The sequence below is a fragment of the Microcaecilia unicolor genome, chromosome 1 (assembly GCF_901765095.1).
Source record: "Microcaecilia unicolor chromosome 1, aMicUni1.1, whole genome shotgun sequence".
In the NCBI taxonomy this organism is placed as follows: Eukaryota; Metazoa; Chordata; class Amphibia; order Gymnophiona; family Siphonopidae; genus Microcaecilia; species Microcaecilia unicolor.
Genome location: NC_044031.1, coordinates 427,159,546 through 427,187,210, shown reverse-complemented (window position 1 = coordinate 427,187,210; position 27,665 = coordinate 427,159,546). Strand labels below are relative to the sequence as shown.

At 44.2% G+C, this 27,665-nt stretch overlaps 1 protein-coding gene across 3 annotated transcripts in view; it reads left to right on the top strand.

The window, feature by feature from the left end:
- The window catches only part of SLC66A2 (solute carrier family 66 member 2), a 115,998-nt gene that overhangs the window by 79,548 nt on the left and 8,785 nt on the right, over nt 1-27,665 (top strand). For 2 of the 3 annotated variants that reach the window (XM_030211965.1, XM_030211958.1), the window contains one exon: nt 5,787-6,003. The exons of the other annotated variant lie outside the window; for it this stretch is intronic. In XM_030211965.1, coding sequence (XP_030067825.1) covers nt 5,787-6,003 — 217 coding nt within the window. The remainder of the gene's footprint in view (nt 1-5,786; nt 6,004-27,665) is intronic. 3 annotated transcript variants of the gene reach the window in all.

The following is a 27,665-nucleotide window of genomic DNA, read 5'->3' as shown; positions in this document are numbered from 1 at the left end:
CATGGTGCAACCACACCTTGAGTATTGTGTTCAATTCTGGTCGCCGCATCTCAAGAAAGATATAGTAGAATTGGAAAAGGTACAGCGAAGGGCGACTAAAATGATAGCGGGGATGGGACGACTTCCCTATGAAGAAAGATTAAGGAGGTTAGGGCTATTCAGTTTGGAGAAGACATGGCTGAGGGGAGACATGATAGAGGTATATAAAATAATGAGTGGAGTGGAACTGGTGGATGTGAAGCGTCTGTTCACGCTTTCCAAAAATACTAGGACTAGGGGGCATGCGATGAAACTACAGTGTAGTAAATTTAAAACAAATCGGAGAAAGTTTTTCGTCACCCAACGTATAATTAAACTCTGGAATTCGTTGCTGGAGAAAGTGGTGAAGGCGGTTAGCTTAGCAGAGTTTAAAAAGGGGTTGGACGGTTTCCTAAAGGACAAGTCTATAAACCGCTACTAAATGGACTTGGGAAAAATCCGCAATTCTGGGAATAACATGTATAGAATGTACATTGGGAAGCTTGCCAGGTGCCCTTGGCCTGGATTGGCCGCTGTCGTGGACAGGATGCTGGGCTCGATGGACCCTTGGTCTTTTCCCAGTATGGCATTACTTATGTACTTAGGTTTATTTGCTTTCATTTTCTTGATCAGGTGACCCTCGGGGAGGAATGCTGGCTTCGGCCTAATCGCTGGTAAGCCTTTTCTTGGCTGGAAGGTGTGTGGTGGCGGTGCCTAGTGCTCCCACCAGCTGCCTTCCAGGTGCTGTGGAGGACTTGCAGCCCATCTGCATATCCTTACAGCCTTCTCCGGGGTGACTCCCAGGTCCACCCCGTTCCTTCCAGGGTCTTCACTCCAGGTGCTGTGTGCCGGAGCATTTTCTCTATACACTTTGAATTTTCTCCCAGTTACTTCTTGTGGCTCCAGTACACTTTCTCTTCTTGGTACTGTCCCTTCCTAATCTCTTTCTCCATCTGAAATCACTCTGTACTGCAGGAACACGTTTCCCACCTTCTGCTTTCATCATCGCAACATCTCTTTTGTCTTCTCCCTTCTTCTCAGCTCTCAACCTTCAGCATTTCCTTCCTTCCATTCAACCATCTCCATTCTATCTATCGGAGTACATCTCTCCTTTGTCACTGTCATCATGCCTCTCCTACTCTTCTCTGTACTCTCTTGCTCCTTCTCCTGCTCTCCACTGGAGATATCAATCCCAATCCTGGTCCTCCACATCAGCTTTCATCCTATTCTTGCAGGTCACTGTGTGATTTTTCCAATTTAATTTCTGTTCCACTCCTCTCCTCTTCTTCCCTGCCTTTCTTATGTGCTCTGTGGAATGCCCACTCTGTCTGCAATAAGCTTTCCTACATCCACGACCTCTTTCTCTCGTACTCTCCATCTGCTTACCCTAACTGAGACTTTGCTTTGCCCTGAAGACTCTGCTTCAGCCGCGGTACTTTGTCATGGAGTTTATCTTTTCTCCCATATTCCTTGCCCTGTTGGCTGCAGAGGTGGTGTCAGGCTACTACTTTCACCTTCCTGTAGATTTCAACCTTTTCGTCCACCTCAGTCTCACTACTTTTCTTCCTTCGAAGTCCACTCCATCCATCTATTCACTCCTCTGCCTCTCCAAGTAGCAGCCATTTATTGACCCCCTGATAAGTCCCTTTCTTCCTTTCTCACTGACTTTGGTGCCTGGCTTTCCTTCTTTCCTGAACCTTCATCTCCTTCCCTCATTCATGGGGATTTTAACATTCATGCTAATGATCCCTCTGACTCTTAAGCTTCTCAGTTTCTCGCTTTAACATTCTCTTTCAATCTTAAACTGTACTCCACTACCCCCACTCACCAGAATGGCCACTGTCTTGATCTTATCTTCTCAAACTGCTCACTCTCCAGTTTCCGCACCTCAGCTCTTCCCCTCTCTGACCATCATCTGATAACTTTCACACTTAAACACCCTCCTCCCCAGTCCCGTCCAATCTCAACCAAAACATTTAGGAATCTTCAGGCTATTGACCCTTCTACTCTGTCCTCCAGTTTTTCAAGTCTCTTCTCAACCACTATGTTATCCAAATCTGTCAATGAGGCTGTCTCTTCCTATAATACTACTCTCTCCTCTGCTCTGGATACTCTCGGTCCTCCTAATCCCCATTCTATAAGGCATACTAAACCCCAGCTGTGGCTGATGTCTAGAATCTGCTACCTACTTTCCCACGCCCGCTCTGCTGAACGCCTTTGGCTGAAATCCTGAGCCATGCTGACTTCATACATTTCAAATTCTTGCTGACCTCCTTCCAGTCTGCTCTTTCACTTGCCAAATAGGACTACTACATCCAGTTGACAAATTCTCTTGGCTCAAACCCTCAACGTCTCTTTGCCACACTGAACTCTTTCCTCAAAGTGCCTTGATCTCCAACTCCCCTTTCACTTTCTCCCCAGTCTCTGGCTGAGTACTTTGATGATAACGTTCACAAGATTAAACTTGAATTGTCAACCAGGTCACCTCCACCTCTCCTTCCTTTAGTCCATTCTCTCAACCCTCCTTCAACCCCTGCCTCCTTTTCTGAAATCACTGAAGTGGAAACTGTTCATTTTGCTTCCTCCTCAAAACTAACTACCTGTCCTCTGATCTTATTCCTTCCCATCTACTTAGCACTATCTCTCCTAGTCATCCCTTTTATCTGTCATATCCTCAATCTTTCACTTTCCACTGCGACTGTTCCTGATGCCTTCAAGCATGCCGTAGTCACATCACTCCTCAAAAAACCTTCATTGGACCCTATCTGCCCTTCCAGCTATCACCCATCTCCCTCCTCTCTTTCCTATCCAAGATACTTGAATGTGCTGTTTATTGCCATTGTCTTGACTTTCTTTCATCTTAACCTATTCTTGATCCACTTCGATCTGGGTTTTGCCCTCTTTATTCAACTGAAACAGTGCTTGCTAAAGTTTCCAATGACCTGTTCCTGGCCAGATCCAAAGGCCTCTATTCTATACTCCTTGATCTATCTGCTGCTTTTGACACTGTTGATCACTGCCTATTTCTTGATACGCTGTCCTCACTTGGATTTCAGGGCTCTGTTCTTTCCTGGTTTATCTCTGGTGTATACTCTGGTGGATCCTCCTCCACTTCTATCCCACTATCAGTTGGTGTACCTCAGGGATCTTTCCTGGGACCTGTTCTTTTCTCTATCTATACTTCTTCCCTTGGTACTCTGATCTCATCCCATGGTTTTCAGTATCACCTTTATGCTGATGACTCCCAGATCTACCTCTCCACACCAGAAATTTCAGCAGGAAGCCAGGCCAAAGTATCAGCCTACCTGTCTGACATTGCTGCCTGGATGTCTCACTGACTTTTGAAACTAAACATGCCCAAGACTGAGCTTCTTATTTTTTCCCCCCTAAACCAACCTCTCCTCTTCCCTCATTCTGTATGTCTGTGGATAATGCTCTTATGCTCCCTGTCTCATCAGTTTGTAACCTTGGGATTATCTTTGACTCCTCTCTCTCTCTCTCTCTCCTTTGCACATATTCAAGAGACTGCTAAAACCTGTTGTTTCTTTCTCTATAATATCACCAAAATTCATCCTTTCCTTTCTGAGCACACTACCAGAACCCTTCTCCACACTCTTATGACCTCTCATTTAGACTGTTGCAATTTGCTTTTCACAGGTCTCCCACTAAGCCATCACTCTCCCCTTCAATCTGTTCAAAATCCTGCTGCACGACTAATATTCCGCCAGTGTCATTATGCTCATATTAGCCCTCTCCTCAAGTCACTTCGTTGGCTCCCATCCATTTCCGCATACAGTTCAAACTCCTCTTATTGACTTACAAGTGCATTCACTTTGTAGCTGCTCAGTACCTCTCCACTCTTATCTCTCCCTACATTCCTCTCCGGGAACTCCATTCACTGGGTAAATCTCTTATCTGTACCCTTCTCCTCCACTGCTAACTCCATACTCCATTCCTTTTATTTTGCTGCACCATATGCCTGGACTTAGACTTCCTTAGCCGATACGTCAAGCTCTATCTCTGGCCATCTTCAAATCTAGGCTAAAAGCCCATCTTTTTGATGTTGCTTTTAACTCCTAACCCTTACTCACTTGTTCAGTACCCATGTTTTAACATTCCCACCTTAGTAATTCCCTTATCCCTTATTTGTCCTGTTTGTCTGTCCTAATTAGATTGTAAGCTCTGTCAAGCAGGGACTGTCTCTTCATGTCCAGTGTACGTCTAGTAGCACTATAGAAATGATAAGTAATAGCAGTAGACATATCAAGTCTTTCTTTACTTTATTCACTTTTTGCCTGTAAGTTTGCATAAGGAGCAGTCTGGAGGCCCACTTTCTATTCAGTTTGGTGATAATTTTTATAACACATTCTCTTGTGTTTAAGGCATATTTTACACACAGAAAATGGCTGTTATAAAATGTCATATATATGTGTGTGTGTTCAAGTATGAATGCTAACAAGCACACATTTTACAACTATGGTGAGTAGACGTTGATGGAAGCATAGTTTGGGCAGAGCAGGGTATTGTTGTGAGGTATGTACTTGCTTTATAAAATACACTCTTAATCTTTACAGAGTACATGGAGAAAGTTGCACCTGCCTCAGAGCAGGTATAATGTTATAGAATAGCATTTGTGCATTACTGGGCATAGTTCCAAGGACCTATTTTATAAAGTCACACACAGATGTATGTGGCCAAAATAGCCATAAAATTGATACAATTTATGACATTTTTATAGGTTCCCTGTAATTAGTAATATTTAGGGGCAGATCGTGGGTGGAGTGGTGATTTACACATGCAGTTTTAATGCTCCTGAGCAGGTGTAAATGTTCACAGCTTCAGTGTAGCTGTGAGTTGCAGCAGTGTACCCCTAAAATTTTGAACAGACACGGGGGGGGGGGGGGTGGATTCAGACATGTAGGTCAGAACACGCACAGCTTCCCATGTGATTTGACATTGTTGTAAACTGCCTAGATGGCTTACTATTAGGTACTATATTAAATAACCATGAAACTTGCTATTTTACAAATGCTGTTCTAAATGTAGAGCTTGTAAAATACAGGTGAGGACTTGTAGGACTGCTTGTCTGTTACCCCACATCCAGCAGGAACATCCTGGGCTGTTCCCCTATCCCTCAGTCCCCCTATTCCATCTCTTACCAGGGTCCCAAAGGTCCCTGGTGTCAACTGGGAGCAGGAATGATGCCCAGTGATTCCTGCTCCTCTGTATCTAGTGTTCAGAATGGAGCCCATGACCACTAGCAGTACTGTTGTATAGTACCTGTAGGGGTCAGGCTGCCAGATAAGGGCAGAATGTTTTCCATGCTGCTTTCAGGGCCTACTCTACAGAGGCAGGTGTACTACACATCTTTCTTTATAGTTGTGCTTTGGACTTGAAAATTTGGGAAATAATGATCTGACGCTTCAAAACTGAGCTCACTAGTCCTGCCTGGTTAGCTATATTATTGCTGCAGCACAGAATTAACCTATACAGATGACGTATCTTGTGGAGAAATAATTTTATAATGAACTCTAATATCAACCACTTGCTTGTGTGTTAACAATTCGCTTTCACAGGGATTGATATTTAACATAACTTCTCCACCAGGATTAACGGAGTCCATCACAATTATGTGTGCTTATTAGTTCATTCATTATAGAGACACTTGTATTTATTTCAAAAAATTTGGTATTCTGCCTTACACTGAAAAACAGTTGCTATAAAATATAAAATGCAATTAACTGATGCTTGTGTTTCTTTGATTTCAGACTTTGACCTGAACTGCTTTTGGCATTGGAGCAGGTTTACAGACTATGTGCAGTGTGTGTTGACTTTCACTGCCGTGATGGGATACATCACCTACCTCTCCCTCGACTCTGTTCTATTTGTAGAGACATTGGGCTTTCTTGCAGTGTTCACTGAAGCCATGCTGGGCGTTCCACAGCTCTATCGGAACCACCAGAACAGGTCCACAGAAGGCATGAGGTAGGACTGCATGCCTGCTTGGGGATGAGGCAGAAAAGGAATGGGTAGCAGGTACCATCCCGAATGTGTGGGATTGTTTCTGGAAGAATTTACCAATGTTGGATTCTAAGGAGGAATTTGTTGCAGAGGAATGGGGCAAAACCCACCTCTTTACCACTGCTTTTGACTCCTAACTCACTTACCTTGTCCTTTATCCTCACCTCTTTAGTCCCTTACCCTTAATTGTTCTGTCTGTTTACCTGTCTTATCTAGATTGTAAGCTCTTTGAGCAGGGACTGTCTTCTGTGTATGGTGTACAGCGCTGCGTATGCCTTGTAGCGCTATAGCAATGATAAGTAGATAGATAGTTATATAAAGTGTGCCAAAATTTAGACGCCAAAATCCATTGCACTGAGCACAAATTCTATGATGTTATTGGGGTGCCCAGATTATGTTATAAAATATTAGCCTAAATCAGCACATGTTTAAACGTTTGACATGCCCATGCACCTCTCCCTAAGCATGCTCCCTTGCATTTACGTGCTATGCAGCTTGCACACTAAAGTTGTAGAATACCGCCGAGCAAAGCCTGACACTAACGCACATGTTACTTTCACGCATGTAAGTGCTAGTATTCTATAGTCTTAGCATGCAAATGACACTGATATTTAGGCACTAGATTATAGAATTAGGGGGGTTGGTAATGTTTATGTCCGTGTCCTTCAGAGCATAGTCAAGAGAGACTAGAATCCATTTCATGGACTGTTGAAGTGAAATACATTTTTGTTAGATGAGAACAATGAAGTTTTAGTAAAACACCACAGGATCCTCGCTGCATTACACATTTTGCTGTCATGAAAGTGCATTTCCCCCTACTAATCGGCATCAGAAGTATGAGAGGAAGGCAACTGATCCTTGGCATCTGAAAATGGGCAGTTACTTGAACAGTGATGCGTTACACACTCTTTCCCCCAGTTGTGGGGTCCTGCTACAACTACTGTAATGCTATTCTCTTAGGCTTCCCTGGCTGGTGTCATGATTGTTGCAATTGTCTGGGACTTGCTGTGTCTGAGTAAGTGGAACTGATGTGTCAGCCATTGTGCTGAAGAAAGCCACAGCACGATGGCTGAAATGTCAGTTCCTGTAAGACCTGGACAACTGCAGCAATCATACTGTAACGCTGTTTACGCAGATCTTTCCAAAAATAGAGTTTGCAAACCCTGCAAAATTCAGCAGCCCATCTCTTATGTCAGGGAAGACACAGGATCATATTACTCCGGTGGTTTTGCATCTGAACTAGTTGTTTATCGAATGTAGGTTTAAATTTGAGATACTGATCTTAACCCATAGAGCAGTTCATGATGGCACCCCTGGCTACCTGGCCTCTTACCATTCCTTACATTCCCATGGTTTCCACATGCTACCTCCACTGCTTAAATGACCATAAATTGGTCTTCCTATTGGACTCTCTATTGTCCAACTTCAACTCCTACTGATATTATGCTTTACATTTTTTGTTCTGTATCTGAAGTACTGATAAATATAAGTTGTATTTAAGTATAAAATGATAAATTTACCATATATTATAATGTAATTTTTTTTTAATTTTGATGCTGGAGTTGGAATCAGTACATTATTACTGACTCCGACTTCACAGTCCTGCTTGTAGAGGGTGGATTTATTTTTTTTTAATCCTACAGATTGCAATGAAACAGGCATATGAGCTGTTGAATGTAACCTCCTGTTTCTTGAAATTAGTAGCCTTTGAAAGATTTTATTTTCTTAGTGGAGCTATTAACCATAGGTATGAATCAGAGCACACCATGATGAAGTTGGTGCACTTGCTTGCTGGTAAAGCTGAAACATTATGGTCTGACAGGTTTTCAAAAGTATAATTGCAAATCTTTTATGTTGCCATGGCAATGAGAATAGTGATTTACTTAGTCTCCCTTCTTTATATTTTTTTTTTGGTTTGCCTTATTGGTAGATTGAGACTGAGATCTGCAGCAAAATGGACACCTTAGATGAGTATTCAAAAAAGCACACAGGCAAGCGGTCTGCAAAATCCAGAACAGCAAAAGAGAGGAGCAGACCTGCATAGAAAACTAAAATAATATTTATTCAATGCAGATACAGAAAAACAGCATACAATTTTCCTCTAACTGCCCAACATGACCATGTTTCGCCTTCACAAGGGCTGTGTCAGAGGTTTAATATAAAACTGTAAAATAAGGCCATCAGATAATGATTTAACAAGAAAAACTACAACTTAATGCACCCTAAAGACAGCAACACCTCATTAAGAAATATAGAAAAAAAAAACCAAAATTACAGACCCAACAGGAGTAGTCCAATATTTTCCCTGGGGTTAGTGCTAAAAATATAAATAAATTAAAATAATCCCATAAAAAAACAAAATACATATGAAGATACCCCAATATGACAAAACAAAAAGAGCAGCAGCTACTTCAGAAAAACAAAAGTTAGGTTCTTGTTTGTCTCAGATGTCACAGTGCTCTTGAATTGCTGGTTGCTTTTTGACCTTGCTAGGCCAAACATGGCAGTCTTTCTACAGCTCTGACAGGAAAGATGCACAATTGCCTTCCTCTTCCTCTGCTGGTACAGAAAAGGGTTTCCCTGCTTGCAGCATGCTACCCTGGCTGTCAGTGAGTTTGATTTGTGCAGTAGAGTTTGACCGAATTTCAGTTTCTGCATCAAAACTGGCCCGAAATCCGTGTTTGGTCATGCTTCAGTTTCAGCCAAAAATGCATGCCGCTTCAGTTTCAGCCGAATCTCCTTCCATGACCCGCTCTGCCTGCCCCCACCACTACCAGAGTGAGTCCTCCCAGGCTAGCTGCCACCTCTCCAGAGGAGAGAACAGGTCCTGCTGGACCACCCACCTACTACTACTTATCATTTCTATAGCGCTACAAGGTATACGCAGCGCTGTACACCATACACAAAAGACAGTCCCTGCTCAAAAGAGCTCACAATCTAATAGGACAGGCCAAACAGACAGAACAACTAAGAGGTGAGGGAATTAAAGAGGTGGGAATAAAGGGTACAGGGCAAGCGAGTAGTGGTTAGGAGTCAAAAGCAGCGGTAAAGAGGGGGCTTTTAGCCTGGATTTGAAAACGGCCAAGACGGGGCTAGACGTACAGGCTCGGGAAGTCTATTCCAGCGTGAGGTGCAGCGAGATAAAAGGAACGGAGTCTGGAATTAGCAGTAGAGGAGAAAGAGGACAGACAAGGGAGATTTATTACCAAGTTGGATAAACTTCATGTATCTGTGTATGGGGATAGGGAAGGGTGCTTAGTGTTCTAGGTTAATTTGATTTGCAACATATGCAGCAAAGCCATTGCTGTTCAGTTTTGACTGCATAAGCTAGTTCTGTTCAGGGGATTTCAGTAGGCTGTCTGTTGTGTTCAATAGCTGTTTGGTTGAGTTTATGGCCTGCTCAGTACATTGAGAGAAATACAGTCTTTGGCTTCTCTTAAGGCTTGGCTGTTTGTTGCCATGTGATTCCTACAAATTGCTATGGCCGGAAAGGTTTGTCTCTGCAGGCATCATGCTATAAAGACTGACTGCAAAGGCAGAGTTTGATACTAGGTGGATGGCAGCAACTGATGTGATAGGGCGATGCTAGTTCAGGGAGAGAATGTGGAAGCTGAGTTAGTAGCGAGTACAAGCATTCACATTCGTGGTGATATGCAAGAAGTATCATCTATATTCTCTTCAGTGGCTGTAGGTGAATTGGCACTATGAATATTCAGATTCTCGGTTATGCAGTGTTTGGCCTGGGCATTTTTCATGGCCCGTATACCAGCTTTGTGATAGACGATGCTAGTTCAGCAGGGAGGGAATGTTGGAAGCTGCGTTAGTAGCAAGTACACGCATTCACATTTCCTGGTGATATGCAAGAAGTATCATCTATATTCTCTTCAGTGGCTGTAGGTGAATTGGCACTGTGAATATTCAGATTCTCGGTTATGCAGTGTTGGCCTGGGTATTTTCATGGCCCGTATACCCAGCTTTGTGAGAGTATGTCCTCATTCTATGAAAACCCCACACAAATAACTTTTTGACCCAGCAGCAGCCCAGCATGCTAACTTAGTGGTCTGCTAAAACTAGTTTTGGGCCTTGTTATAAAACTTTGCATGTGTTTAAATATATAATTTATGAAAGAGCTACTGCTGGTGTTAGCCTGGTATTTAGTCATGGCGCTGTGTACCACATTGAGAGGGAGCTTCACTTTTTCAGGGATCAATATTTTTATCTTAAAAAGTGATTTATGATGCAAAAACAGCAGTATGCCTAAATGTACTTGAATTGATCCCTTACATCCATGGGAGCCCTTCTGAACCCCAAATTTTGCCTTGGTCTGATTATTTTTACATAGTGGCCCGAGTTTACACAGCACTGAATAATGAGATTTGCATAGATGTAGTTTGTACTGGTTGCTAATGTTGAATTGATTTCTCCTCCCCCTACTGCCAATATGTTTCTCTTTGCCCCCCCCCCCCCTTCCAAATAGTAAGCAGACAAACAATACCAGTAGATTTAAGATAGGTTAGGGGAGGAATAGTAATGAAACAAATGTCATTTCTTTTATTAGATTTATACCTGCCTATGTGGAGGAGTAGCCTAGTGGTTAGTGCAGTGGACTTTGATCCTGGGGAACTGAGTTCAATTCCCACTGCAGCTCCCTGGGACTCTGGCAAGTCACTTAAACCCTCCATTGCCCCTGGTACAAAATAAGTACCTGAATATATGTAAACCGCTTTGAATGTAGTTGCAAAAACCTCAGAAACGGGGTATATCAAGGCCCCATTTTCCTTTCCTACTTTTGGTGTGTTTTGTAAGATGACCGCCCCATCATGCCATAATATAAGAGGCAGAGTGGAAAAAGTAGGCCTTATAGTAGAGCAGTGGACTGAGAACTAGGGAAGCCAGGGATCAAATCCTGCTAGGCTCCTTGGAAGACACTTACCCTTTTTTCTCAGGCACAAAACTTAGGTCGCAAGCTCTGTAGCGGCAGGGTAATACCTACTATATCTGAATATAATTCACTGTCAACTACCATGAAAAGGTGTGTTCCCAATCCAAATAAATAAAACTGTACACATTACTAGCAGCAACTAGTATTCTGCTCTGAGCTACCCTGAGATGCTGGGATGGATGAGAGGTTGGAGGAGTAAAAGTGGATTTCAAGACTGATGCTGAAGTTGGGATTCAGTGTGAAATGAGGAATAAGGAATATCAGAATATATATCTTTGCAAGAAAATAACTATAATATCATGAATTGTTACAAGCGCAAAAATGAAAGTAGGGGAGGACCAATACAATTCCAATTCAAGGATAGAAAGCAATTTATTAGTTGGATTCGATGCAGATCTACGTTCAGCACGGGGGCGCCTGCCTCAGGAGCCAACAAATCATTTCAGATGGGTGTGGATTTCAGTGTGCAAAAACTCATGCAAGACACTTGACAAGGTGTGTGAAAAAAAACTAAAAAAACCAGTGTCGTAAGTAATACAAATACCACAGAGTACAATATTGTGTACTGCAACTAATTGTGACCATGTTTTTTGACAAGCCTGCAATTTAGTTGCAGTACACAATATTGTACTCTGTTGGTGTTTGCATTACTTACGACACTGGTATTTTGGGGGTTTTGTTTTTTCCGTATGCCTTGTATGAGTTTGTTTACATTGATATCCACACCCATCTGGATTGTTTTGTTGACTCCTGAAGCAGGTGTCTCTGCGCCAAAATGCAGATCTGCGTTCAGTCCGACTAATAAAATTGATTTTTACCCTTGAGTTGGAACTGTATTGGTCCTCCTCTACTTTCGTTCTTCCTCTGTGCATTGATTTGTAGGGGTTTTATCTTCCTTTTGTTATCATGAATTGTTACCGCATTAAGCATGAAAGGGCATAAAAAAAATATCAACAAGAAAATACAGATACTCAACAAAAGACAATATAAACTGTTTAATCGACCGTGAGGTAAAATTAAGAGCTCTAAGCACAGTGTCAGAAAGGGCTCCCCGCGAATATACAGCTTCAGATGATTCAGGTGCACTACAAGGTGCCTGGGTGGGAATTTATCCCTTGACATTCACAGAATCATTTGCTCTGACATTACCCATAAGACCTTTATGGGATTTTTTTTTTTATTGTGGTTGTTTTGCCATGTATTGTTTTGTATCCACTAACCTCATAGCATGTACTAGTTTATTTGGATCCTGATTCAAGTATCTAATGAAATTATTTCTCTAAGTCATTAGCTGATGGAAAATTGAGCCTTCAGCCTCCACTTAAAGTGATTTATATATTATCTTTTTTTTTCTTTCTTTTATTTGTTCAGAGTGCAGACATATCTTAAATTCTGGCAAGGCTGTGTTACTATATCATGTGATTAGGGCTGCAGAAGTGATGATAGGCACAGTGCTGGTGAAACTTCTTGTTACTCAAGCATGTCAGCCTGAAAACAGAGAGGATATGGACTTCTGCCAATATTGTTATAACAACATTTTCTAGGAATTTTTCACTAATTATTTTAAATCTGGCTGAATACTACTTAGGACTTGAACTATGGATTTATTGCAAAAACATTTACAAGTATCTGACTTGTAGAACCAGATAACAAAAATGTATTTGCATATTTATATTAAAACAAATGTTAAATCATAATTGTGTTAGTATATATTAAGAATATGTATACCATCACCACTGTTTTAAGGCACAGACTTGCAAGGCCTCAGAATGGCATAGCACCCCTTCCAACACCACCCTTAAATTTCCAAGACTGGGTTACCTTATTGTAAAAGTCCTCATTATTAGTAGATGACAAACTTGTTACTTCACAGAAAAAGGGTAGATCTGCTCGGGCTCAGCTTCTCTCATAGGGAACCTTCAACTGTATTATATTGGACTATGTACTCTGTAACCAAGTCTCCCAAATCTGTAACCATCTCTCTGGAACCATGTAAGCCACATTGAACCTAGCAACAGGTGGGGAAATGTGGGATACAAATGCAATAAATAAATAAAATAAATTATATCAGAAGTTAAATTTTGGCATTAAGAGAATTTTAAATGAGTATCCCTTCTTTAAATGTGCTATGTATAATTGAGATGGCTGAGTATATTTAAAGTTACTGACTGGGGCACTGCAGTCTTCTAGTGGAATATTCAAGGTTGCTGATTTGACAAGGTGTATTGGATACATTATTTTATATATAAGATATGTGACTCCAGCTGTAATTGAGATAGTGAGTTATTAACAGTTTAAAACCACATTAAAGGCTATCAAGCCAGTCAATGCAGTAAGATGAATGCATGGATCATGTGAAGTAGAGATGGTGAGCTTTGTTTCTCAAGTGCCACAGATTGGCTCTGTTTTCAGGGTGTCCAGAATGATTCATAAGCAGTAGTGGCACACAGTTGATCAAAGAATTAGGTTACTTTGTGAAAATTGTCTATACTGAAAACTAGTGATAGGTGTGTGCCAATGCTGTTTCTGTTTTGGATACAGCCATTAATGAAGGACAGGGAAAAATCCATTTTCTCTGCCAGGTACTTGTGACCTGGATTGGCCACTGTTAGAAGCAGGATATTGGGCTTTATGGGCCATTGGTCTGACCCACCACAGTATTCTTATGTTCTTCTAGATTTGCATTTATTTGGGGTTTTTTTATAGTTCATTGTTCATTATATTTTTGACAAAAAAAGAGAAAAATAAGATATAAACAATACTTAACAGTATGAAACAAGAACTATCATTAACAAACATGGGCTCTGTTTTACTAAGCAGCATTAAGGGTGCGCTAGCGTTTTTAGTGTGCGCAAACGCTAAAGACACCCATAGGAATAATGGGTGTCTCTAGCGTTTAGGCGAGTGCTAATTTTAAGTGTGTGCTAAAATGCTCGCGCATCTTAGTAAACAGGGCCCAGTAGCTATTACTGTGAGATGGGGGGAAAAGGCATGCAAGTATTGCTATAGAGTACAAATCAGTATATAGATTCAAAAAATAAAATAAAAAGAAAAAATACAAATACCCTGAAGGAAAAAGCTCAATCACTGAACTTCAAATAGTCAGATACATACATTGATTCCATCCACCGTTAAAATCGTAACAGGTTCTCGGTTCTTACCCTAAAACTACAAATTAATTACCTACCAACCCTATAGCCTATAGAACAGGAGTAGGAGTAAAAAACAGATTGGTAGTTGTTGGACAGGCTACATATTTATCACAAGTACAACAGCCCTACATTGGAACTATGGTAAAGAAACAAAGAGCCCTAAAACATCTACCACTGCTTCTAGTTTATCTTGTTGGGCCAGACTGGATGGACCTGTACAGGTCTTCTTCTTCTGGCACCTACTATGTTACTATGTATGAGGAAGGGTAAGCGGCAGAGAAGTTCAAATTAAGGGCCCCCAAGCAACAATTGAAAAGGTGCTCCCAGAAGCGGGGAGGGGGAAGGATCCTCCTCTGAAGATCCAGGAGTAGCTGCAAGTGGGCTCCCTTTGTCCTTGGAGGTCTCACTGCATCACAGGAGATGCTAGGCAGAATTTATTAGGGAGATGTCCACTCATAATATTTTAAATGGTCTTTGGCTGCTTTATAAAATTGTTGAGAGTTGCCTTCAGAGTTTCAACTTCAGGATCCCTCAATTATTTATTTATTTTTTTTGTATGTATGCACATGAACAGTGAAGATAGCTTCACTTGCTACTGCATTGTACAGAACACGAGGATGCCAAGAGAAAGCTGAAACTGTTTCTTAATGGCAGGGAATGAACCTTCTTTTAATAGGATTCTTCATTTTAATCACGTTCACTGCTGACTTGGGAATGAAATAAGAGCCTGTGAGTGTGGCTTGGGGTGTTTTCCGAGGACAAGCAGGCTGCTTGTTCTCAATGTGGGCGACGTCCGTGTCTGGGGCCCAGGGAATGGCATTTTACAAGGCAACTATAAAAAAATTTTGCCAGAGTCTTCTGGCGCACATGCAGCGTGCCACCGATTTCTTCCCGCCCTTCGCGAACGCATTCCTCAGTTTCTTTCTCCCATGTTAAGTGTGGTAGAGTTTTTTTCTGCGCTCCTCTCAGGCACCGGGAAAGAGTCTTCTTTCGTTCGTGGCTTTTTGCCGCCTTTCTTTTCTTTTTTCACAAATTCTACAGTTTAAAAAAAAAACATTTCCCGTAGTTTCTTTATTTTTGCCCCTTTTAAAGTTTCCCTTGTTTTTGACGTGGCCAGCTTGTTCCCTTCTTTTTGTGCCCTTCTAACAGGCATAATAGTGTCTTTTGATTTCGCTGAAGCCGTTTTTCCTTCCATGTCATCGAAGACACCCAGCAGCTTCAAATGTTGTACTCGGTCCAACTGGACCATCTCAGGTACCGATACCCACGCCTAGTGTATCCAGTGCCTTGGGCCCGACCATAGCCCAGCCGCTTGTAATCTGTGTCTTCGTATGAAGAAATTGACCCAAGCGTCTCGAGAAGCCCAATGAGAAAAGCTTTTTGGGGTTCGGTCCGGTCCTTAGACACCAACCTCGACATCGGTACCGAGGTCAGCAGCATCGACTTTGAGAGAAACACCGACATTGGGAGCAGAGGTAATGGCTGCTGAAAGACCTGTTCGCCTGGGAGCAGTGAAGCATCGAGTGGGTCTCCACCTGCCTCGAAGCCTCCTGTTATGCAGGCCTCCCAGGACCGACCTTCATCGGACCTGGCCCCGAGGAGGCATGAGAATTCCATGTCCTCCTCATAAGTACCGAGGAGTCTTGATGTCAGACGTCGAGCGAAGGCGAAGAAGCACCATCATCGTTGTCCTTCGACATACGGTTCCGGGAGCTCCAGGGCGTTGAGGGAATTGGCACCCGAGAAGCGTCTGCGCCGAGAGGATCGCTCCCCCTTTATTCAGGAGATGCCGATGCGTCGGTCTTCTGGAAACCTGGTACCTGCTCCCGAGCCTCGACAGATTCTACCACTGGCTCCTTTACCGACCCCCCCGCAGCCTTGTCCGATGGCGGCTCTCAACGAGCGCATCAGGGCCCTGCTTCCAGAGCTTTTGGAAGAATTGCTGTGCCAGTCTGCTTTGGTTTCGGGGGTGCTTGCGCCTTCCATACTATCTGCTGCAGCAGCATCTGGCCCTTCACCTGTGGTGAGGTCCCTGACTGCGGTGCCGCCTGCGGCATCGGTCTCTGCTGCCACCCAGGTTGACTCCCCTTCGACGTCGGTGGAGGAAGCTTCACCGGAGTCCAGGCGGGCATCGACATCTCGGCACTGCCATCGAGGACGTCGTTCCTCGGCGTCAAGGCAGGCTCAGTTTCGGACTGTTCTGAGGGATGTTTTGTCTGATACTGAAGATGAGCATTCGTGGGAGGAAGAGGAGGATCCCAGGTACTTTTCTTCTGACGAGTCCTATGGGATTCCCTTTGAACCTTCCCCTCCACTAGAAAGGAGACTTTCTCCACCGGAGAGTCTATCCTTTACCTCCTTTGTCCAGGAAGTGGCTGTGGCTATTCATTTCCCTATGGAGGTTGAGGATGAGCCCAGGACTGAGATGCTTGAGGTCCTGGATTATCCTTCTCCGCCTAGAGAGGCTGCAATGGCTCCTTTGCATAATGTACTGAAGGGAAGTCCTTATGTGAAACTGGTCGTTCCCTCTGTCTATCTAATCCCGTGATCCCGAAAAAGACTGAATCCCAATATCGGATACACAGGGAGCCTGGATTGATGAGGTCTCAGCTACCTCACAATTCCATGGTGGTGGTGGATTCCGCTCTCAAGAGAGCCAAGAGCACTAGGGACTATGCCTCAGCGCCCCCAGGCAGAGAATCTAGAACCTTGGACTTTTTTGGGAGGAAGGCATATCAGGCCACTATGCTCGCTGCCAAAATCCAGACATATCAGCTCTTCACGAGCATTCACTTGTGGAACTCGGTGAGGCAACTGTCTAGCTTGGTTGATGCACTCCCTCCGGAGCAGGCTGAGCCTTTTTGCCAGGTGGTCAGGCAGCAGAAGACATGTCGAAAATTCCTGGCCAGGGAAACGTTCAATACTTTTGATGTAGCACCCAGGATCGCTGCCCAAGGTATAGTGATGCGCAGACTCTTATGGCGGCGTGTCTCTGACCTGGATCATTCGGCCCAGCAGCGAATGGTGGATGTTCCTTGCCGGGGGGGGGGGGGGGGGATATCCTTTTTGGTAAGAAAGTAGAGGATCTAGTTGACCAGCTGAAGAATCACAATGATGGTATGGATTCTCTCTCCCGCCGGGCGTCTTCTGCTACTACCTCCTCATCTAGGAGGTTTTTTGGAGAGAAGAGGAGTGCTCCCTATTGCTATGCTAGGCGTAGGTACACTCCTGCTTCTCGGCAACCTGTCCAGGCTCAGTCCCAGCGCGCTCGTTCTCGTCAACAGCGTGCGCCTAAGGCCACTGCGGCTCCCCAGCAAAAGCAAGGGATGGGCTTTTGCCTGGCTCCAGTTCAGCATAGCCTCAGTAAACGTGTCCGTACCGGACGACTTGCCGGTTGGGGGGAGGTTAATGTTTTTTCACCAAAGGTGGCCTCTTATAACCTCTGACTGGTGGGTTCTTCAAATTGTCCGGTTAGGATACACCCTCAATCTGGACTCCAAGCCTCCAAATTGCCCACCGGGAGCTCAGTTCTACAGCTCCCAGCACAAGCAGGTACTTGCAGAGGAACTCTCCGCCCTTCTACAGGCCCAAGCGGTCGAACCCATTCCACCAGGGGAAGAAGGGCTGGGATTCTATTCCAGGTACTTCCTTGTGCAAAAGAAAACAGGGGGAATGCGTCCCATCCTAGACCTAAGGGCCCTGAACAAATTTCTTGTCCTAGAAAAGTTCAGGATGGTTTCCCTGGGCACCCTTCTTCCCATGATTCAGGAAAACAATTGGCTATGCTCTCTGAACTTAAAGGATGCTTACACACACATCTCGATACTTCCAGCTCACAGGAAATATCTTCGATTTCGGCTGGGATCACAGCACTTTCAGTACCGTGTACTGCCTTCTGGCCTGGCCTCTGCGCACAGAATGTTTACCAAATGCCTAGCTGTAGTCGCAGCGTTGCTAAGCAGACTGGGAGTGCATGTGTTTCTTATCTCGATGATTGGCTGGTGAAGAGCACCTCGAAGGAAGGTGCTCTAGAGTCCATGCGAATGACTATTCGGGTGCTAGGGCTACTGGGGTTCGTCATAAATTATCCCAAGTCCCATCTCACCCCAGTCCAAAAATTGGAATTCATTGGAGCTCTGTTGAACACTCGGACAGCTTGAGCTTATCTTCCCGAGGCAAGGGCGGACAACCTTCTGTCCCTGGTGTCCATGGTTCGAGCATCTCAGCAGGTCACGGCTCGGCAGCTGTTGAGACTTCTGGGGCACATGGCCTCCACAGTTCATGTCACGCCCATGGCACATCTACATATGAGATCAGCTCAATGGACTCTAGCTTCCCAGTGGTTTCAAGCTGCGAGGGATCTAGAGGATGTAATCCAACTGTCCACCAGCTTTCGGAATTTACTTCAGTGGTGGACGATTCGATCCAATTTGACCATGGGACGACCATTCCAAGTTCCTCAGCCACGAAAAGTGCTAATGACGGATGCATCTCTCCTGGGGTGGGGAGCTCATGTAGATGGGCTCCACACTCAGGGAGCATGGTCCTTCAGGAAAGGCCCTCAGTCCCTTCTGGAATAAGAGTGATCTGGAACGCTCTAAAGGCTTTCAGATATCGGCTGTCCAACCAAGTAATCTTAATTCAGACAGACAATCAGGTTGCCATGTTTTACACCAACAAGCAGAGGGGCACCGGATCTCGCCCTCTGTGTCAAGAAGCCGTCCAGATGTGGCTTTGGGCTCACTGTCACGGCATGTTTCTCCAAGCCACTTATCTAGAAGGCATAAACAACAGTCTGGCCGACAGATTGAGCAGGATAATGCAACCTCACAAGTGGTCACTGAACATGGGCGTAGTCCACAAGATCTTCCGAGCGTGGGGCACCCCCTCAGTGGATCTTTTTGCCACTCAGATCAATCACAAGGTCCCTCAGTTCTGTTCCAGACTTCAGGCCCATGACAGACTAGCATCAGATGCCTTTCTCCTGCATTGGGGGACAGGCAATCTGTATGCCGATTCTCCCATACCTCTAGTAGGGAAGACTGTGCTGAAACTCAAGCAAGACTGCGGAACCATGATCCTGATTGCACCCTTCTGGCCGCGTTGGATTTGGTTCCCTCTTCTTCTGGAGTTGTCCTCCGAAGAACTGTGGAGATTGGACTGTTTTCCAACAGAACGAGGGGTCGCTTCTACATCCCAACCTCCAATCTCTGACACTCACAGCCTGGATGTTGAGAGCTTAGAATTCGCCTCATTGGGTCTTTCAGAGGGTGTCTCCTGAGTCTTGCTTCCAGAAAAGATTCCACGAAGAAGTGTTCTTCTTTCAAATGGAGGAGATTTGCCGTCTGGTGTGACAGCAAGGCCCTGGATCCTCTTCCTTGTCCTACACGGACCCTGCTTGAATACCTTCTACACTTGTCAGAGTCTGGCCTGAAAACCAACTCAGTAAGGGCTCATCTTAGTGCGATTAGTGTCCATCATTGCCATGTAGAGGGTAAGCCTATCTCTGGACAGCCTTTAGTTGTTCGCTTCATGAGAGGTTTACTTTTGTCAAAGCCCCCTGTCAAACCTCCACCAATGTCATGGGATCTCAACGTCGTTCTCATTCAACTGATGAAAGCTCCTTTTGAACCACTGAATTCCTGCCATCTGAAGTACTGGACCTGGAAGGTCGTTTTCTTGGTGGCTATTACTTCAGCTCGTAGGGTCAATGAGCTTCAGGCCTTAGTAGTGCATGCACCTTATATCAAATTTCATCACAACAGAGTAGTCCTCCGCACGCACCCTAAGTTCCTGCCAATGTCTTGCCAACATTCTTTCCTCGTCATCATACCCGCCCTGGCGAAAGCAGTTTGCATACCTTGGACTGCAAGAGAGCATTGGCCTTTTACCTGGAGCGGACAGAGCCCTTCAGACAGTCCGCCCAGTTGTTTATTTCTTTTGATCCCAACAGGAGGGGAGTCGCCATCGGAAAACGCACAATCTCCAATTGGCTAGCAGATTCCATTTCCTTCACTTATGCCCAAGCTGGGCTGACTCTGGAGAGCCATGTCACGGCTCACAATGTTAGAGCCATGGCGGCGTCAGTGGCTCACTTAAAGTCAGCCTCCATTGAGGAGAGTTGCAAGGCTGCAACGTGGTCTTCAGTCCACACATTCACATCTCACTACTGCCTTCAGCAGGATACCCGACGCGACAGTCAGTTTCGGCAGGCAGTGCTGCAGAATCTGTTTGGGGTTTAGAATCCAGCTTCACCCCCCCCAGACCCAATTTTGTTCTGTTCCAGGCTTCACTCTGTTAGTTGTTTATGGTTTCAGGTCAATCTATGTTATGTCTTCACTGTTGCAAGGCCCAATTGACCAATGTTCATTGTTTTGAGTGAACCTGGTTGCTAGGGGTACCCCACATGTGAGAACAAGCAGCCTGCTGTCCTCGGAGAATACCTGCTACAGGTATGCATCTTCACTTTCTCCGAGGACAAGCAGGCTGCTTGTTCTCACAAACCCGCCCACCTCCCCTTTGGAGTTGATTTGTTTCTTTTTATGCTTTTGATTTAACTGAGGAACGTGGCTGGCACGCGCATCAGAAGACTCTGGCAAAACTTTTTTTATATTTTGTTTGCAAAATGCCGATTCCTGGGCCGACACGGATGTCAGCCCACATGTGAAAACAATCAGCCTGCTGTCCTCGGAGAATACCTGCTACAGGTATGTATCTTTGCTTTATTACAGCATGCCAGCACATGGTCCCTATTTTTATTTAACTATGCTGCATTTGTCTGGACCTCAGTGGAATGTAATAACTGGAAACAGCCTGATTGGTATGACATTTATTACATTTTATTTTCCAGCATTTTCTCACAGTAGTGGTAGTACAGTACAGTGAGTAAAAATTCTGGGACTTTGATCATAGGTCTGTGTATGCATGAATATAAAAAAATTTCTATATGCATGTCAACTCCAAAGAGACTAGTTAAGACTCATCCTGTTGTATAGCTATTGATCATTGGCCTGTATTATCAAAACAGGGAACTAGAGATTTGCTGTTGGTGAAAGGAGCAAGGAATGCTTGTGCATGTGCACATTACTACCAGAGGGATGTTTGTGGAAAAGGATGTATTTATAGGGTCCTAGAGTAATCCCCAGCAACACGCCAATTCCCTTGCCCAGGGGTTTGCCTACTCCAAGACAGGTGCAACTATGTTCACGCACTCTATAAGGTACTCATACATTTTATAAAGTAGGAATGTACCTTGAGGTTCTGCCCCAACTATGCCTAAACACTGCTCACAGGAATACTTACACACAGACTGCATAAAACTATCGGTGCTTTTGTCAACATGTTACTTCTGCAAGTGTATTTACCCATGCAGTTTTATAATAGCCATCTTCTGCATATAAAGCATCATTTATATAGGGGAAGTGCTTTATAAAATTATACCCTTAATGAGGATTTCATTCTGGGGTGGGGTGGGGAGTGTTGTTCGTTTTAGAGAAAGTAGGATTCTGTGAAGACAAACATGTCTATAATTCTCACAAGTAAGTAATGCGATCACAGAAATCAGTCCCTCCTGGTCCTTAGTCTTTACATTTATGGTCCAGAAACACACACTACTCGCATCAGCAGTCATCACTATAAACAACCTGCATGTGGCAATGAATTTCATTGGAGGGATTCCTTCAACAGTCAAATTCTGTCACAGCACATTGCTTAAATAGCACTGATAGTGCTCACTACATGCTTCCATTTCACAAGCAATAGTAAAACAGCCTTTTCACATAGACACTTCTCACCAGCTGAGGTGAAGGAAGAGCTTTCAAAGAGCAAGTGAATACATGTAGCACATCAGTGCTTCCACCTGTTGATGAATTGTGGAGATGGAAGCATTAATTTTCACTTAACCCTCATATAAATATACAGCTATGTGGAAAGCTAGTAGACAAACTTGGTCCTGGAAAAACTTGTGTTTTTTAAAATTTATATGGTTTTGACCCTTGAAGTTTGAGGTCTTTGAGTTCTCAAATGCATGTGTATTGTAGGATTAGTTGTTTCAAGTTGAAAGTGTATAGTGAAATAAACCTCAACTTCAATGCATTTTGAAATGTATCTTTTAGACAGCAGAATGTGTGAAATGCACAGTGGTGTGAAGACTTTGCAAGGCACTTCCAAATTTAGTAGGTTATATTTGAGGTTCTTCCATTACGGCTGCTGAAATATCCTAGTTCGAGTGCTTTTTTTTTTTCTTTCTTAATGTAACCTTGGCATTAAGTGACTATTACCACTTTGACAACTCCGTATGGCAAGGGCAGCTGTTCAGAATGAGGAAAGACATTTGCCCTACAAAGTTTGTTGTCATCTGTTACCTTGGTGGTAGTTTTGTTATGAGAGGTGCTATTTTGGTTGCCAGCTACTCTGTTCTTGGACCATACTTCCTGCTTCATCCTGTTTCTTCTTGCTTCCTAAATACTTTGCTGCTATTCTACAGCAAATACCATTTCCACAGTAAAGATTATTCCACATCCTGCCTCCAGTGTAGCCTATCTTTTTTTTTTTCTATCATAGAACAGATGCTGAAGACTCAAAGGCACAGTTTCATTGTTTTCACACCAGTGTTATCAATTTTGGATTTTTATTCTATCTTTTCAAATAATACCCCTGTTAGCTTATTGCATTATTAGTAATGCAGATGCCATAACTTTCCTGCACCCAAATAGCTTACAATTTAAGTGTTTGCACCTAAGGCATTAGGAGATAGTGCCACACTGAAGGTCACAAGGAGTGTTGGTTGGGGAAGTGGTTTTTTAGCCCTGATCTCCCACATTCCTAGCCCAATGCTGTAATCACTAGGCTATTACTCTTAAGTAGTCACTACTGTGGAAGTTAGCTACTACCATTCTTCCCAGCCCTCATTCATTTTTTTGTCCCAAGTGACAAATCTCTAACTTTTACACTGTAGAAATAGTGTCATGTTTTCCAGGCAAGAACAACATTTGTTTGGACATTGTGTGAGGAACATATGAAAAGCCATGCTGGGTCAGACCAAGTCTCATCGAACCCAGCATCCTGACGGTGGCCAGTCTGAGTCACAAAAACCTGGCAGACCCCAAAAAGTATATGGGTCATTCCATGCCAAATGGTCTAAAATTAAAAAAAGTTCCCACCATCATGTTCTTCAATTTTGTTCAAGTTTTATCTGTTGCACGAGTCAGGTGTTAAGCGAAGTTTCCCAAAATTTGAGATCTCTAACTGCAATAGTTGCAGATCTAGACACCCTTTTCTGAAAGGCTGTCAGTCCATGAGCGCGCGACATTTACCAAAATGCCATTTTTGGGGTCTAATAAAATCCAAACACATTTATAAGAATGGCTAAAAAATTCAAAATCCTGTACAGTTTTGATGCTAATTCCGATGAAATACATTTTAACATTATGGATGCAAAATCCAGTCAAACAGTTGACTCAAAGTGTGCATCAAAATTGGTTGTGACTCATCGGAACATATTTGGGACCAATATTCAGACCGTAACAACTTCCATGCAAACAAAGAAACGGGCTTGAAAATTTTGAACAAGCATTATGCTTGTGCTGGACATAATACTGCCAGATTTGCAACTAACCAGCATCTATAACCACCCTTAGGATTTCTTCAAAGTTGGTGTCTCATCTCTGGTGTTCCTAGTCAGCAAACCACGTAAAATAAATCCAAGTCCTAGCAGGATCTGAGTGTTTGTTTTTTAATGTTTACTGAAACAGAACAAGTGGCGGAAAAGTCTCCTACTTCATCATAGCAGAAGAATCAAAGTCCCTGGGTGTCTCTAGACAAAAGCGATTGAGAATAGCATAATGGATCTTTATCTATGTTAAAGAATTCAAGTCCCCCGTACAACACAGATGGACACTTGCGATAGGGGTCTAGGCCAGGTGCTCAGGCTGATATCTTTTCTTGTTTCCACTGCTCTCCTGGATAGTTTCCTATCAAACAAAAAATACTCCTCCTCTTTCCTAACTCAGTCATGCTGCACCCCTCCTTGGGAAATGCATGTGAAAATACAGCACAACATGCAACACACAGCCGTCCCATTAAGGTAAAGAGGTGTGGTAGCTGTGTTAGTCCACTCTTAAGGTTATCAATAGAAATCAAACAATAAAACATGGAAAGAAAATAAGATGATACCTTTTTTATTGGACATAACTTAATACATTTCTTGATTAGCTTTCGAATGTTGCCCTTCTTCGTTTGCAACCAGTAAGAATCGGTAAGACTGTACAGAGCACCATTAAGAAAGTTATACGTTTGATTGTTAGGTTTCTCGTGAATATGCAACAAAGAAAACAAAATTTACATCTGGAATCATAAGAGCCAGCGCAGCAGGATATGGTCTGGCAGCAGTAGTGTGTAGAGTGATGAAGAAAACATGAGGAGGTTATCTCATGGAATTATGTAGCAAAAAAAAGCAGAACCTCCACAGTCTTAAAACTAATTTTTATTAAGAGACTAGTAAAAAAGGCCCGTTTCTGACACAAATGAAACGGGCGCTAGCAAGGCTTTCCTTGGAGTGTGTATGTTTGAGAGAGTGTATGTGAGAGTGACTGTGTGTGTGAGAGAGAGTGAGTCTGGGTGCGAGTGTGTCTGTGAGCGAGTGAGTGTGTGAGAATGAGAGTGTGTGCAGTGCGTATGTGAGACAGTGTGAGAGAGAGTGTGTTTCACAGAGATACAGTGTATGGGAGAGAGAGAGTGTGTGTGTGTGAGACACAGACTCTCTGTGAGAATGAGTGTATGAGACCAAGAGAGTGTGTGAGTGACTGTGTGAGACAGAGAGTGTGTGAGAGAGAAAGACTTGACTGTGAGAGAGAGTGAGTGTGTGTGTGACAGAGATACCTTGCCCCCCCTCTCTCTCTCTGGTGTCTGAGCGTTTGCAGGACCTGAGCTCTGCTGTGCTTCAAGGAACTGACCAATCCTATTTGATAGAATGCACCTCCACATTCTGAAGCCGAGAGACCTCGTGTGGTTGGTCACTTCTGCTTGTGACGAACCCGGAAGTACGTGATGTCAATTCAGGAGATGGATACAGAGAGCAGGAATGCCTCAGCCATGCAGTCAACTTCAGAAATTTGGAGGTGGGTTTTATTATATAGGATACCTAGGCTGCATTAGGGAATGCCCACAAATTCAATCACATATCACCAGGGGAGGACTGGGCAACCGGAAGCCCAGCGCCCCGCTGGTGATCTAGTGGCCTCTTTTTGGGGGGGGGGGGGGGGTAGACATGTTGTTTCCTGCTCAGCCTGCTGGACTGCCACTATTCCCACCCCCACCCCTCGGTCTGGCACCACCATATTTAAAAATGGCAGCCAAGACTCCCTGGACCCGTGAGACTACCTTGGAAGTCCCATCTGCCATTTTGAAAACGGTGACGCTGGCAGGCAGGGGAATAGCAGCAGTGCAGTAGGCAAGAAAGAACATGCCCCCTGCAGAGGCCACTAGACCACCAAGGCCCCTCAGGTAGGACCGGGGCAGCAGGGGCTTTGGCTGCAGGTGCAGCGGTGGGGGGGGGGGGGGAGGGGGATGTCAGGCAGCTGCCGGGAGGGGGACTCAGACCACCCTCAGTCTGCCCCTGCATATCACCTTTGTACATTTTCATTGGTTGCCTATTCCCTACCACATTACATTTAAGGTTCTAGTACTGACACACAGTACATTTTTCAAGAATTTGCCCCCTATTTAGATCCTTGACTATTTCTTATGTCTAAATAGAACTTTAAGGTCTTTATGTCAGCACAGATTATTATCCTTCCCTCACTCAGTCACATTGGGTATCTACCCATTAAAGTGCATTCATTTGGCTAGTACCTGCCCGTTGGATTCGGCTTCCAGCCAATATACATAAAATAGAATCCTTTCCTAAGTTTAAGAAAAGATTAAAAACTCATGTGCAGATGATCAAAAGGAAATGCGGGCGCTAGAGGCCAATAGCGCCGTGCTAGTGCCTATGTTTGCTCCCGCCCAATGATCAGAGCCAGCGAGCATGTGTAATAATTGGCTTGCCAGTGCTGATCATTAATTCCATGCAAATGCATGCAAGTGAGGGTCTCCAGCGTTCCTTCCTTATAATCAGCGTGCAGTGCGCCAAACAAGGGCACTGCTCCCACTGCAAACCTTACGCCAGCTCGGAGCTGGCGTTAGGGTTTGCCGAACAAGGGATGAATGTGGAGACCAGCAAAAGAGGTTTGACACATCCGGGATATTCTCCTGGACCTGTCAAACCTAAGCCCACTTCCCCATCCCAAACTCAAGGCTTGAAGGTGCAGTTGGACCACTAGCCCTCCTCACCCTCATCCCCCTTGGTGGTCTGGTGGCCCAATCCCCCTCCCCCGGTAACTTTAAATGACGGAGGAGGGAGTAGTGCTCCCTCAGTGCATCCTGGGTTGCGCTGGCGGGGCTTGCCTACCATATAAGGGAGTTCTCCCTTATGTGGTAGGGAAGACCTGCTCAGCACATCCCAGGATGCACTGGGCAGAGCGCTGCCATTTTGGAGACGGTGCTGGAAGGAGGATGAAGTTCTAGTCCATCCTGTCATTTGAAGATACGAAGGGTTTGAAGCTGCTAGTCCACCAGAGGGGGCGCTAGGTCCACCGGACCTCTAGCCCTTTCTTTTGTCGGGTGGGAGGTAGGGTAAGGGAGGGTGCTAGACCACCAGGGTAGGGCTGGAGGTCCAGCCCTCTCATATCATGGGGGGGGGGGGGGGGTGAAGGGGTCGGGTTGGGTCTGGTCTGGCAGGGCCGGTGGGAGGGCTCTTCTGTCGGGGGAATGTTTGACAGTTACGGGCTTTTTTTTTTTGTTTCCGTGGGAGGATTGTGCCTTGGGAGCATGTTTTATCTGCAAACCTAAAAACTATGGTAATGGAAAATCTGAATACAGCCAAATGAAGGTCCAGCCCTATCTGCTTGTGCACGGTTGGTCCAAATACTGTTAGCCACACCTCTCGATGATTATAACACCATACCAATACTACACAGCTGATTCAGGATTACCAGACACACCAACCTCAACCAAACTGGCAACAGAACTTATGATAGCAAAACATTATCCCACAAACAAACTGCACACCAACACAAAAAAGCTCTAATAAATCCAAATCGACATACAAATGACAACTAATAAAGGTTCCCACTTTCACCATTACGGAAGATCCATGCCTTACAATTCAAATAGGTTACATCAATGCTAGATCAACAGTAAACAAAACAGAAATTATAAAAGATTTACTCTTCATCAGCGAAACCTGGATCCATGACCAAAAAGATCCCATAATACTGGACCTTTGCTCTCTGGGATACAGCATTACACACTGGACCAGAATAGGTAAAAGAGGCGGAGGATGCTGGGCTCGATGGACCTTTGGTCTTTTCCAGTATGGCAATACTTAGGTACTTATGTAGGCATTGCCATAATCTACAGATCCCATCTCACTAAAGAAACCACTGCTGAATCAATCACACCTCAACTAGAAATTGCTTCAATCAGATTGCAAC